Source organism: Brachionichthys hirsutus, chromosome 2 (assembly GCF_040956055.1).
Source record: "Brachionichthys hirsutus isolate HB-005 chromosome 2, CSIRO-AGI_Bhir_v1, whole genome shotgun sequence".
NCBI classification, from domain to species: Eukaryota; Metazoa; Chordata; class Actinopteri; order Lophiiformes; family Brachionichthyidae; genus Brachionichthys; species Brachionichthys hirsutus.
The window spans coordinates 1054626-1068413 of record NC_090898.1 but is presented as its reverse complement, the minus strand read 5'-3'; the positions used below and the strand labels follow the sequence as shown (position 1 = coordinate 1068413).

At 51.2% G+C, this 13788-nt stretch overlaps 1 protein-coding gene across 1 annotated transcript; it reads right to left on the bottom strand.

The window, feature by feature from the left end:
* Positions 1–224: 224 nt before the first annotated feature.
* bcl2l1 (BCL2 like 1) lies at positions 225–13308 on the bottom strand. Its single transcript, XM_068748094.1, has 2 exons — positions 12784–13308; positions 225–426 (listed from the first exon to the last, which is right to left on the bottom strand). Exons 1-2 carry the CDS (start codon positions 13306–13308, stop codon positions 283–285), a joined length of 669 nt encoding a protein of 222 aa, XP_068604195.1. The 3' UTR covers positions 225–282.
* Positions 13309–13788: the final 480 nt, after the last annotated feature.

The window sequence follows — 13788 nt, the reverse complement described above, 5'->3', positions numbered from 1 at the left end:
AACACATCCTTTAATAAACACTTGGAAACGACCTCGGCTGCTTGGAAGTCATTCCCATCTTAGCTTCCTGGCATCATGGAGTCGACGTGGAAGCTCCACATCCGTGCAGGCAGTCGGATGCTGCTCCACCGAGTCGTGTGTTGCTACAGAACCAAACCGAGGCCAGCTGGGACCACAGCAACCCCCAGAGCAGACCAAGTGGACCTTCATTTCAACTTTCACTGAATGTGGGGTTGGGGGGGAAGAGGGGGCCGGAGGGGGGGTGTTGCCGTGGATCTCCCCTCACAGGCGTTTCCGGGTGAGGAGAAAGCCCACCACGACCCCGGTCACCAGGGTCATCCCCGCCAGCATCCACTTCCTGAAACTCTCCTGAGACCTCCTGAACTCTGCCACCTTGTCCTGCCCAAAAAGCTCGGCGAAACGTTCCTGGAAGATGCAGAACAAAGAGAAAGGAGGATGTTAGCGCCGGTCTAACCTCCAGCTTGTTGTTTCTGATACTGAACAAAAAGCTGAAACCGATCAGAGAAGGCAGTTCTACTCTGCAGCCAGAAGGGGGCACCAGTCAGAGTAGAATCGGAGCAGGACACTCTAAACGCGATCAGAGTCATCTGATCTAGAAACGTCCATCACAGGTGAATAATGGCAGAACCTCCATCGGCTTCTGGGTCGGGGCTCGGTTCTGAGGGATCAGATTTATCGACCTTGTTACGACCTTCACAACCTTTTTACTGACAGCACGACTTTGATCTTCAACTGTAGCAGCATCAAGTAACAAAACCAATTCATCCCAATTTAACAAGGTTATTATTACCAAGTCCAGCACTGGCCAGAGAGGGAGGGGGGCTCTGCGTGTGTGTGTGTGTGTGTGTGTGCTCACTGCTCAATATGTCAAACAGCAACATCAGAGGACAGGCTGGACCTTCAGACAATTATTAAGAGCAACTTTCCTCTGTAACAAGAGAAAGAGAGAGACAGAGAGAGGCTGCTTGATTTATCCGCCTTCACCCCGCCCAGGTAACATTTATCGTCTTCTTACTGACCCTGCAACAAGCCTCTCGGCTGTTTCCAACTAGCGGCCCAAGCCGGTCTTTAAGTTCTGGTTCCTCCAGCCAGAGTTCAGAAAGTCCTCAGCCAGAGGTTCTTTAGCGGCACGCCTGGTTGAACCAACGCGCATGCACCGTGCACCGTTCCCCGTCACTCGGGCCCGTTCCCCGTCACTCGGGTCCGTTCCCCGTCACTCGGGTCCGTTCCCCGTCACTCGGGCCCGTTCCCCGTCACTCGGGGCCCGTTCCCCGTCACTCGGGCCCGTTCCCCGTCACTCGGGCCCGTTCCCCGTCACTCTGGGCCGTTCCCCGTCACTCGGGCCCGTTCCCTGTCACTCGGGCCCGTTCCCCGTCACTCGGGCCCGTGTCCTGTCACTCGGGTCCGTTCCCTGTCACTCGGGGCCCGTTCCCTGTTACTCGGGTCCGTGTCCTGTCACTCGGGTCCGTTCCCTGTCAGTCGGGTACCGTTCCCCGTCACTCGGGCCCGTTCCCCGTCACTCGGGTCCGTTCCCCGTCACTCGGGTCCGTGTCCCGTCACTCGGGTCCTGCTCGCAACATAAAAATAAAGACACACTAGTTTAGTCATTTAAGGAGATGCACGTAAACCACTGGAACGAGCTGGACCCGAAGTCCAGGAACGGTGGTTACATGACTGGATCCCCGTGTGGAGCTTATTATTCTATAGTCATTAGCAGTTCGTTCTGTTTCAGCCCAACGTGGCCCCCGCTCTCTGAAGGGGGTCGCTGGCCGATCCCAGTCCTGTGGTTCTACTCATTCATGGCTCGGCTCCCCGTAAACACTCAGGAGAAGCTTCTACATTTGTGCCGAGTTAAGGAGGAGGCGTCGCTGGAGGCCACGCCCCCTCTCCCGCAGCTCATCTGAGACAGGAAGTTAACCTTTACGGTCATTCCTGGAGACTGAGTCAGCGTGGCCTGACAGACTGACCAGGGATCAAGGAGAGTCTTTATTCTCAGCCCCGTGGAGGCTGCCAGGGAACAGCAAACATTTACCTCAGCCTCACCTTGCATTCCTGCAGTCACCGTAGGCCAGGAGCGTGTGTGTGTGTGTGTGTGTGTGTGTGTGTGTGTGTGCGTGCTCGTCTTCATTTCCTGCCTGGTCAGCATCCCCGTTGCTGACTGTTAAAGCCCTGAGCCACGTGGGCCTGATCAACGGTAAACAGATGACAGCCCGACTTGACCCTTCAACATACTGTAACGTGACTCACGGCTTTCCTGCGTATTCTCATTCTGTCCCGGCCAAGCCTTTCCTGTGAAACACGTCAGAACAATGTGAGCAATGGCAGGTCACGCTAACAAGTAACATGCCAAGGCATGTCCTTTCACTGCCAGCAAATATAGGATAGTCACCGTATAGTTATAGGAGAAGCAAAAGAAAGAATCCTGAATTAGGACCATGCTGAACACCAGTGTTTGGGGCATGAGTCTTTGTTTGAAGGAAGAGTTCAGAAAGGAGATTGGGAGGAAGGAGGGATAGAAGTGGGGAAGAGGATAGTCAGCCACATTCTCTGATGCCAGCACTGAAGTTTGTAATCAGATTGGGAGGAATGTGAGCAGCATTCCACTTCAAGGTGTTCCTTCTGGAAATGTACAGGACAAAGTAACAGTACTCTGAACTGGCATTAACTGCTGGCCAGGTATGAGGTCAAAGATCTTAGCTTTCTCACTGTAGTGAGGAGAAAAGGAGCAGCAGTGAAGTGTGCAGTGGGAGTAATGGGAGTTTAGTGTAGAGGTGGGATGCACCAGGGATCAGCTCTGAGCCCCTTTTTGTTGCCATGGTGATGGGTAGACTAACAGATGAGGTGAGACAGGAAGCTCCTTGGAATATGATGTTTGCAGATGACATTGTGATCTGCAGGTAGAGGAGAATCTAGAGAAGTGGAGGTCTGCTCTAGAAAAGAGAGGGATGAAGGAGAGCAGGAGTAAACAGAGTACATGTGTGTACATGAGAAGGTCCCAGGGGGGACAGTGAAGCTACAAGGAAGAGACGTAAAGAAGGGAGAGGACTTCAGGTACCTCGGATCAACAGAGCAGAGTGATGGAGAGAATGTGGAAAGGAGGTGAAGAATCGTGTGCAGGCAGGCCGGAACGGGGGGAGGAAAGTATCAGGTGTGCTCTGCGACAGGACGAAGGGACAGGTCTATGATGGATGGCTTAGAGACAGTGGTGAGGACAGCCATGATGGACGGCTTGGAGACAGTGGTGAGGACAGCCATGATGGACGGCTTAGAGACAGTGGTGAGGACAGCCATGATGGACGGCTTAGAGACAGTGGTGAGGACAGCCACGATGGACGGCTTAGAGACAGTGGTGAGAACAGCCACGATGGACGGCTTAGAGACAGTGGTGAGGACAGCCATGATGGATGGCTTAGAGACAGTGGTGAGGACAGCCATGATGGACGGCTTAGAGACAGTGGCTCTGAGGAAAAGACAGGAGGCGGAGCTAGAAGTGGAGGAGATGAAGATGCTGAGGTTCTCATTGGGAGTGACCAAGTTGGACAGGATTAGAAATGAGACAATGGTGGTTCGAATCCCAGCTCTGACTGTCCGCATGTCGAAGTGTCCTTGGGCAAGACACTGAACCCCAAATGTCTCCCAGTGGGTCTGGCAGCACCTTGCATGGCAGCAGTCGCCCACTGGAGTGTGAATGTATGTGAGACTGGGTGAATGTGAGGCCGAATGTAAAGCGCTTTGGTGCGCTATATAAGTGGTCCATTTACCATTACAATAAGTGAAGGTGGTTGGGCAAACTCCCATGCTCCCCTCCAGGACCCTCAGGAGAATATAGTGTTCCTCCTGGATCTGAGGTTCACGTAACACCCGGACTCTCTTCTCCAGTATTATGTAGCAGACTTTCCCAGGGTGGTTGAGCAGTGTTTCAACCCCTATATTTGGAACACACTCTCTGGGACCCAATACTCCAGTGGAACTGTACCCATCGTCCATGCAATGTTGCAGAGATGTGTCAGCCCTACAACATCCAGAGCCTTGACACACTCAGGAGGGTTCTCATCCACCCCTGGGGTCATGCCACTACGGAGCTGTTTAACAATCAAAAACGAATGACCCAGTGATCAGTGGACCCTCTCCCAAGTCCTCTGGCTCCGTTTCGTCACCAGTGGGATTGAGGAGATCCTGATGTATTCCTTCCACCACACATCTATTCTATCAGTTGAGGTCAGCAGGCGGTCAATCGTCTCATAAACTGTGTGAACAAAAGGGTCACTTTCCCCTCCTGATAGAAACGGTTTGCCAACAACTCTTGGAGGACACTTGAAAGTTTTCTTCCCCACCAAACTTTTTTCCACAACCGTATCTTTGCCTCCCTGAAGGCATCTGCTGCCTCTAGACTCCCACAGGCCAACCATGTCCCACAGGTCTGGGAACTCATTCTCCAAACATTTACCATTATTGCAAATTGTCTGACCCCTCTAGCTAGAATCTCTTTGAAATACTACAAATGTGTAAGTTGCAATTTCTCCCAGACAACACAGCTCCAAGGATCATCAGGGTACTCGAACCCCTCCACCACGGTAAACTGGTGCTAGACAGAGGGGGCAAGGGTTGTGATTATTATTATCAAAATAATCAATAAAAATAATGTCCATAAGTGGAGTTCTTCCACTTGTGTGCTGAGCCACATCAGCTTCATTCTATACATACCTACAAGGTAAATGTTTGCCGTTGGAACCGAGGAGTTCCTCCGTGGTTCCAAAAGAACGGTGCAGTTCATTTTATTTCTTTACCACCATTAAAAGTCAGCTCACAAATCAGCTCAGCCCCGACCGTCCCAACGAGGAGGCACATATCTTTATATCTGCCGTCGACTTCCACACGGCCACGCCTTTGTTTCTGGATCTCTCGCGGTGCTAGCAGCACCTGCGGAGCGCTTCAGGCGTCGTCTGCAGCTTTGTCTCATGAAAGCAAAAGGCTGATGTCACAGAGAAACGGGGAAAGAAAGTGAAGCGGTACAGGGGAGGAGATTCTGTCGTGGTTGCCATAGCTACCAGAAAGAAGCTGATTAGTCTGTGTGTGTGTTTGGGGGGGGGCTGTAGGACCATCCTGTGGCTGATAAATGGTCTAATACTACATATGGAGGAAGCATCATTAGCAGAAGCTTCCCGTTCATCACGGGTGACTCGTCTGTTGCTCCACAACGAGCTGCAGCCATCACGCCCACACACACACATAAGCACACACACACCCTTCCTTGGGTCTTCCTGCTGCAACAGGAACCCTTTCTTGGGTCTTCCTGCTACAACAGGAACCCTTTCTTGGGTCTTCCTGCTTCAACAGGAGCCCTTCCTTGGGTTGCAGCTCTAATATTAGTGTGGTGGGAAGTACTACGTTTAACGGTCTAGTGCAGCAGAACTCTGAACGCACCAGAGAACAGGTTCACTCCAGTCCAACCAGAGCAATGCTGGACACCAGAATGTTGAAGAGCCAGACCATTCACACCGTTCCAGAGAACTCACAGCCTCACACTGGAGTGTGTGCGTGTGCATGCATACGATACATCCTCTCTGAAGTGGCAAGGACCCACACGGACCGCGCCGAACTGGTCCATCCATCAGTGGTCTTCTTTTTGCCATCTAACATTTGATTCTGCCGTTTGAAAATGACATTTTATTCCGGTACCAAGACTGAACTGAACGTAAAAAGATCCAGGGTTCTAATGGGTGCATGATCTGCTTCAGGCCCAGCTTCCCCACGGGAACATCTAAAGTGTCAAGCAGAGAAATAAAACGACCTAAACACGGGGAGGACGCGTGAACTTCAGTTTGCTGTTCCTGGCTTTGATGCGTTGATTTAGAAATCTTCCCGAGGCGCTGGAGGACATGGATCAGAACCTAAGGGTTCTAAAGAAACTGACAGAACAAGCATGTTCTCAATAAACAGCTGAATTGTCACACACACCTTGTGGTTCTGCTTATTGAGTACAGTCACTGCAGGTATCGGGACCCCGTGTGACCGGAGGACGTCATTCATGATCCGGCTGAATGTGCAAAGTGTTCCGAGACGGACATTAGCAGCGCCAGCACACACCGACGTGGTTCCGTCATTCGGACCCGTTAGCCGAGACTCAGCCTGCAGACCCCCGCTGAAAGGTGAGGTTGGACATGTCTTTGCATCTGAGACGTGTCTCCAATTAGATTGTGTCTTTACTTTAATTATGTTCAGGGCTTTCTTACTTTTATTACTTCCTGTCTGGTGAATGCAGTGTTTACATGCCTTAGCCAAACGCTTATTGCATTGGCTTCCTCGTGATCCAAATGCAGTCGCCAGCCTCTTAATGAAATCACAGCATTCCCCCGAAACACCAGGAGACCGCGTTCTGCAGCGTTCCCCCGAAACACCAGGAGACCGCGTTCTGCAGCGTTCCCCCGAAACACCAGGAGTAAACCGCCGACACTAACGTCCCTCCGATGGAACATTTAAGTAAAAACATTAAATCACGGAATATTTGTGCATCTTTGTAATATTGTCACGTGATCGAATCCGTCCCTCCGCAGCAGCACAGTGGAAAGGAATGAGGATACTAGCTTATTAGCTCATTAACTTCACGGTCTCAGAGCGGTTCCTGTCCTGTGTTCATTAGTGCACGCTTGCTCGAGCAGCGCTGTGGTCGGGCCATCAATCTCGCTCTGTATCGGTTCTGATCCACCTCCAGAAAAAACAAAGTCAACAATAGGAGCTCCCTTATTAATGCGTTCCACCTAGCTACGCTAACCCAGCGGCGGTTAGCAGGCGAGTGTGACGCCAGTCGGTGATAGGGCCAGGAAACCGACAAAGACAATCCAACGAGACAGCAGTCACAAAGACAAAAAGACACCTGCTGCACCTGCCGGTGCCTCGGTCTGAATTAAAACGTGCACATTTCAAATGCTGCCCTTTCATTTTTCTGCTGTGCTTCTGTGCTTGAATAAATACGGTTCTTTTGCTCTGGATCTGGTGTGTGCTTGAATAAATACGGTTCGTTTGCTCTGGATCTGGTGTGTGCTTGAATAAATACGTTTTTTTTGCTCTGGATCTGGTGTGTGCTTGAATAAATACGTTTTTTTTGCTCTGGATCTGGTGTGTGCTTGAATAAATACGGTTCGTTTGCTCTGGATCTGGTGTGTGCTTGAATAAATACGTTTTTTTTGCTCTGGATCTGGTGTGTGCTTGAATAAATACGTTTTTTTTGCTCTGGATCTGGTGTGTGCTTGAATAAATACGGTTCGTTTGCTCTGGATCTGGTGTGTGCTTGAATAAATACGGTCCTTTTGCTCTGGATCTGGTGTGTGCTTGAATAAATACGTTTTTTTTGCTCTGGATCTGGTGTGTGCTTGAATAAATACGGTTCGTTTGCTCTGGATCTGGTGTGTGCTTGAATAAATACGGTTCTTTTGCTCTGGATCTGGTGTGTGCTTGAATAAATACGGTTTTTTTGCTCTGGATCTGGTGTGTGCTTGAATAAATACGGTTTTTTTGCTCTGGATCTGGTGTGTGCTTGAATAAATACGGTTCTTTTGCTCTGGATCTGGTGTGTGCTTGAATAAATACGGTTCTTTTGCTCTGGATCTGGTCCTCCTTGACCAATTTTTCTGGGGCAGTGCTAGAAAAACAATCAACCAACAAGAAGAGCTTGACAAAGTTCAGCTGGGCGGATTAACAGGTGAAGCGTCCTCCCGCAGACCCCTCATTAGGAACCAAAGATCAGAGAACGCTGCAGAACGCCAGACACGTGACATCATCATCCATCAGCCAGGTCTCATGCTGTGTTTGGTCGTTACTGAGAAAGGGGGGGGGGGGGTGCGGACCCCGTCTGAAGGAAGACTTTCCACTCGGAACAGAACGAAATGGACAGTGCAAAGTGAGCGAGAGGACGGAGCACTCAGGTCCTCCGATTGCGTCTCTGCAAATGTTGAGGCGGGGCTGAGACCCGGAATTAAAGGGGAGATTAATGAGTCAGGACATGGAGGCTCAGACTCCAATCTGTTCCCTGCCCCACTACAGGGGGGGGGGGGTCTCCTTACAAAACCCCATTCTGTCAACACACACACACGACTCAGGTTGAGCGTCCGGCAGGGAGAACACGTTTAGGGAGGTGGAGCGAGAGAAGGAGAACAGAGAGAAGTGGCTGAAGGAAAGAAGACAAGTCCTCTCGGGTCGGATGTGCTCGGCTGCCTAAGCCACCGACCTGACACCTGACGCCTCACCCTGACACCCGACGCCTCACCCTGACACCCGACGCCTCACCCTGACACCCGACGCATCATCCTGACACCCGACGCCTCACCCTGACACCCGACGCCTCACCCTGACACCCGACGCCTCACCCTGACACCCGACGCCTCACCCTGACACCGCCATCTGTCTGCAAGACAGACGCGGGAGTCCAGACAGGAAGTGATGCGACTCAGACACAAAGAGAGGCAGGAAGTAAGAGAGGACAAACGGACAAGAGTGAAGCTGCAGGGGAGACAACGGGCTTCTATTGCACCACAAAGCTGTGTGGACCGCCAGCAGGGCGGCGCCGATGCTCCCCGTCATTAACACGCCAACTCATTAACCCCTCAGCTCCAGGGCCGCTTCAACACGAGAGTCACTGGATCAGAACGCTTCATAGAGGGAACACAGGATGAAGTCTAAGAGAAAGGAGGAGCAGAGGAAGAGGAGCAGAGAAGAAGCAGAGGAGAAAGGAGGAGGAGCAGAGGAAGAGGAGCAGGGGAGAAGCAGAGGAGAAAGGAGGAGGAGCAGAGGAAGAGGAGCAGGGGAGAAGGATGGGCTACGCCCTCGTGACCTGATTTCACCACTATGCCTCCGAAGTGGAGCAACACGGAGGAACCATCCAGACAAGCGTGGAGCCGAGTCACCCCCTCACCTCCTCTTCCTCACCTCCTCTTCCTCACCTCCTCTTCCTTCCTGACTGACACACACTTCCAAAGGGGGCACGAGCAGTCTGGTGAAGCTACGCTAACAAACACGCCCTGCAGACATCATGGGGGTCCGGCCAGGCAGCCCACCGACGCCCCGCTGGGTTCTAGAGTCACCGTGATCAGGGTGGAGGCTAGAACGGAACCGTGTTGGGTTCTAGAGTCACCGTGATCAGGGTGGAGGCTAGAACGGAACCGTGTTGGGTTCTAGAGTCACCGTGATCAGGGTGGAGGCTTGAACGGAACCGTGTTGGGTTCTAGAGTCACCGTGATCAGGGTGTAGGGAGGGAGGGAGCAGAAATAAAGGAGCTCAAAGAAAGATGAACAGAGGAAGGGGAGGATGGACAGATAAGACAAAAATTCATCTGTGGCAGCGGATGAGTGATCACAGGACGGGGGGAGAAACAGAGGGAGGCGTATGGAGGGGGGGGGGGGGGGGGTGAGGAGGAGAGAGATCCCGAGGGGGACATTCCTGCTCCTCTATGCTGGGATAGTCTGACACACAACACAGACTGCATCCTACATTTAGGTTAACTACAGTCAGGGAGGGGGTTCCTCATGAGAACATGGGTTAACCCTTTCATTACAGACTCAGACTGCAGTGCACACACACACACACACACCCACCCAACGCTGAGACTTGTGTACTAACTAATAATATACTCCCAGAGTAGGTAACAGGTTCTGTGTTTCTACACCACGAAGCAAAAGCCCTGTCTGGTTGTTAGCCCCTCCCCATTTACCTGGACTTCCCTGAGGGAAGGTAGGGGGTAACCCCACCTAAACAGCTGGACCATTTCTCTTGTACTGACCGTGGCCGTGTCCTCATGGAGACCAACCACCGGACAGTCCCAGACACCTTCTAACAGCTGAGCCTTTATTAGGAGGAAACCGTCCCCCGGCAGCAGCTGGAGATATTATTCATCTATAATTGGTAATAACCCCGTACCCCACCCTGAGGCAGCTCCATCCCCACTGAGTAATCGCTGCCATTGCCGATGCCGCAGCGTGATGAGCTCAACGCCGCCGCTGCCTGGCTGCTTTATGGCTTCTTTTACAGCCGAGAGTCTGGGGAGCTACACTACATCTACATTTATGTCGTCCTGAGCTACAACCAAATATCTCAGCATCCAAAATGAGCTGCAGCGGGACCACTTAGGCCGGGCGTTCATCGGTTTCTAGGACAGCCAGCTTTGCTCTGGTGTACAAAACAGGCTTTTGTAATATTTCACTTTCACCTTAATCTCAATCTTAGGAACCACTGCAACACTACAGCCCTATAGCTACATCTACAGTCAATATAGCTACATCTACAGGCCCTATAGCTACATCTACGGTCCCTATAGCTACATCTACAGTCACTATAGCTTCATCTATGCCTACGGTATCTATAGCTACATCTACGGTATCCATTTCCACATCTACGGTCCCTATAGCTTCATGCACGGTCCCTATAGCTACATCTACAGTCACTATAGCTTCATCTATGCCTACGGTATCTATACATCACATTCGGTATCCATTTCTATCATCTACAGTCACTATAGCTTCATCTATGCCTACAGTCCCTATAGCTACATCTACGGTCAATATAGCTACATCTACGGTCCCCTATAGCTACATCTACAGTCACTATAGCTTCATCTATGCCTACGGTATCTATAGCTACATCTACGATATCTATAGCTACATCTACGGTATCCATTTCCACATCTACGGTCCTATAGCTTCATGCACGGTCCCTATAGCTACATTCTACGGTATCTCTTTCTACATCTACAGTATCTATAGCTACATCTACGGTATCCATTTCTACATCTACGGTCTCTATACCTACATCTACGGTCCCTATAAATAAATCATCTTTTTACAATACGGCCACCCAAGGGTGGAATGGTTTGACTCCTGCCCTCAAAACATGCACCTCTTTGGCCTCCTTCAAAACAGTCCTAAAATACACCTTTTCAGGGGGGCAGAAACGGAGATAGTCATCACGACTCTCTCCGGATCAACCCCCCCCCCCCTTTTTGTCCACCTACGGTTGCACATATTAATTGCCTTAGTAATTTATCTAATTTATTGTCATTCATTGTCATTTTGCATCAGTGGTGTAATTTATTTTAGATTAATTGTTAGTTTGCATCGGCGGTGTAAAATCATTTTCTTTTTCTAATGTTACTTTGCATCAATTGAGTTATGGAATATTGGTTTTATTTTTATTTGTATTGTTAAATGTCGATGATTTATGTACGAAGGACTTTCAACGGAAACAAGACCGCAAGGGCTTTTTAGAAATGCTCCTCTTAGACAGGATGTTTGACTTTATTTGTACTGTAATACATGCTACTGTATGACTGTACTTGTACTCTAACATTCTATCTAATAAATATATTCATTAATTCATTCATACCTACATCTACGGTCCCTATAGCTACATCTACGGTCCCTATAGCTACATCTACGGTATCCATTTCGACATCATCTTCAGTATCTCTATCTAACTCCAGGACCCATCTCAACTGAAGTCATCATATTTCTTCTGCTTGTCCTACGTCTATGAAAGGTGCTGAAATTGTTGGGAAGCCACCAGGAGATGGAGTGAACAGAGAAGGCTAACGTTTCATCGGCTGGCACCGAGGGCACACCTGCCCTCCTGCTGTGGTTTAAGCACAGAGAAGATCCAGTAAGGAAAACCAAAAGCAAAGAACCAAGGAAGCACTGTCCAATAAAGCTAGTGATGCTAACCGAAGCGAGGAAGGAAGCAGCAACTCGTGTTCCTGGCCACGTTATCGGAAGCCAGAGGAAGCGAAACAGCACCGACGGACACTGATCCATTCAACATCTCAGCTGAAGCCACGTCTCGTTTCACTGGCATGCTAACCGCTGACCTCCATCAGCGACCGCATGCTAACCGCTGACCTCCATCAGCAACCGCATGCTAACCACTGACCTCCATCAGCAACCGCATGCTAACCGCTGACCTCCAGCAGCATCTGGAGCATATTTATAGAGCGCTTTTCAAGACACTAGGCAACTAATTAACTCCATGTCTGCAGTAAAATAACACAAAGCCACTTCCTGCCTGAAATGGTTGTTTCCATGGAAGCGACCTTTGACGAGGTGCTGTACAGGAGGACACAGACAGCCCCTCCCCTCATACCGTGAAACGGTCCTGGAGGTGAACACATCCAAACACAGCCTCGGCCCCCTCCAGGGCTTTCACCAGAGCCGTGTGACGAACCCAACAGAAGACAAAGGAACATGAAGCATGGACGTCCAGAGTCCCGAGCCAATCAGCTGGCGCGACTGAAACAAAGGGCTATCTGTAAAGACCTTGTGATAGCGTCAGCCAGCAGCCAGGCGGGCCGCACCGCACTACGAAGGCCGCACACTGCCGATCAATGGGGGACCCTTGTTCTGCTTATCAGTCTCTTGTCCAGTGCAGACACGCACCGAGTCCGGACCCTCCACAGGTGGCGAATAGTTAATGCTAGCAACGTTAGCATCCTTCCACAGATGCGTGACAGGACTGAGATGCTTGAGATGACATGTTCTCTGCCCCCCAGTGAAAACAGCAGAATATATGAAAGCACCAGTGTTTTTAGTCCATCCTGGACACAAGGCGTCTCCTCAGAGACACGCTGGGACTGGACCGGGATGGTTTAAGCCATCATACACCCCACCCTACTACAGCAGCAACAACACGATCGAACCAACAACCAACACACACATTCTGCAGGACTAGTGTGAAGTGAAACTCCACGGGGGAGGTCAACGGGCCTGACTAGCGTAGGCGTCTTACCCAGCCTCCTTGGCTCTGGATCCAGGGCTGGATGCGGTTGTCTAGGTAGACCGTCATCCACTCTATGATCCTGCCCACCAGCGAACTCATCTCCTTCTCCACGCACTCGACGCACAGCGCACCGCCGAAGACAAAGAGCCCAATTATGCGCCCCCAGTTGACTCTATCCCTGAACACCTCATCCATCACGTTCTCGAAGCTCTGGTAGGCCGTCCCCGGCGTGATGTGCAGCTGTTTGTGGAGATCGCTGAAGGCGCGGGAGTATCGGAACTCAAACTCGTTGGCCGAGTCCCGGAGGGCTTCCTTCACCGCGTCCAACGGCGGCCGCCGCTGCCGTGGGGACGGTGGGGGCGTTCCATTAAAAGTCCCATTGGCGTGCATTGCCACCCGCCGTTCCTCAGCCGGCCCTGCCTCCCCCCCTTCAGTCCTGTCCGCAGGCTCTATGAGTTCCATGTGGAGGGGGTAGTTTCTCTGGGAGAGTTTATAGTTTATGTAGAAAACCACAAGTTCTCTGTTCTGAGACATTCTGACTTGAAATAGACTCTCCTCCCGGCGCCGGTCCGTGTCTGCTGCTCCGATGCTTGCACCTCGCCGATCTGTTCAGACCACCATGGTCAGCTGATGTCCAAAGGACACTTGGGGGGTGGACAACAAACCCACAGAGGGCTGACCAATCAGCTCAGGTCCTGGAGAGAAACAACAAGGAGAGGTCAGCGTGCTGTTAGCCTGCAGCGCGTGAGACGAGAGCGCATGAGATGAGAGCACGAGATGAGCACGAGATGAGAGCGCGAGAGATGAGAGCACGAGATGAGAGCGGAGATGAGAGCGGAGATGAGACCACGACATGAGAGCGAGATGAGAGCGCGTGAGACGAGAGCGCATGAGATGAGACCGGGAGATGAGAGCGGAGATGAGAGCGGAGATGAGAGCGCGAGAGATGAGAGCATGAGATGAGAGCGGAGATGAGACCACGACATGAGAGCGAGATGAGAGCGCGTGAGACGA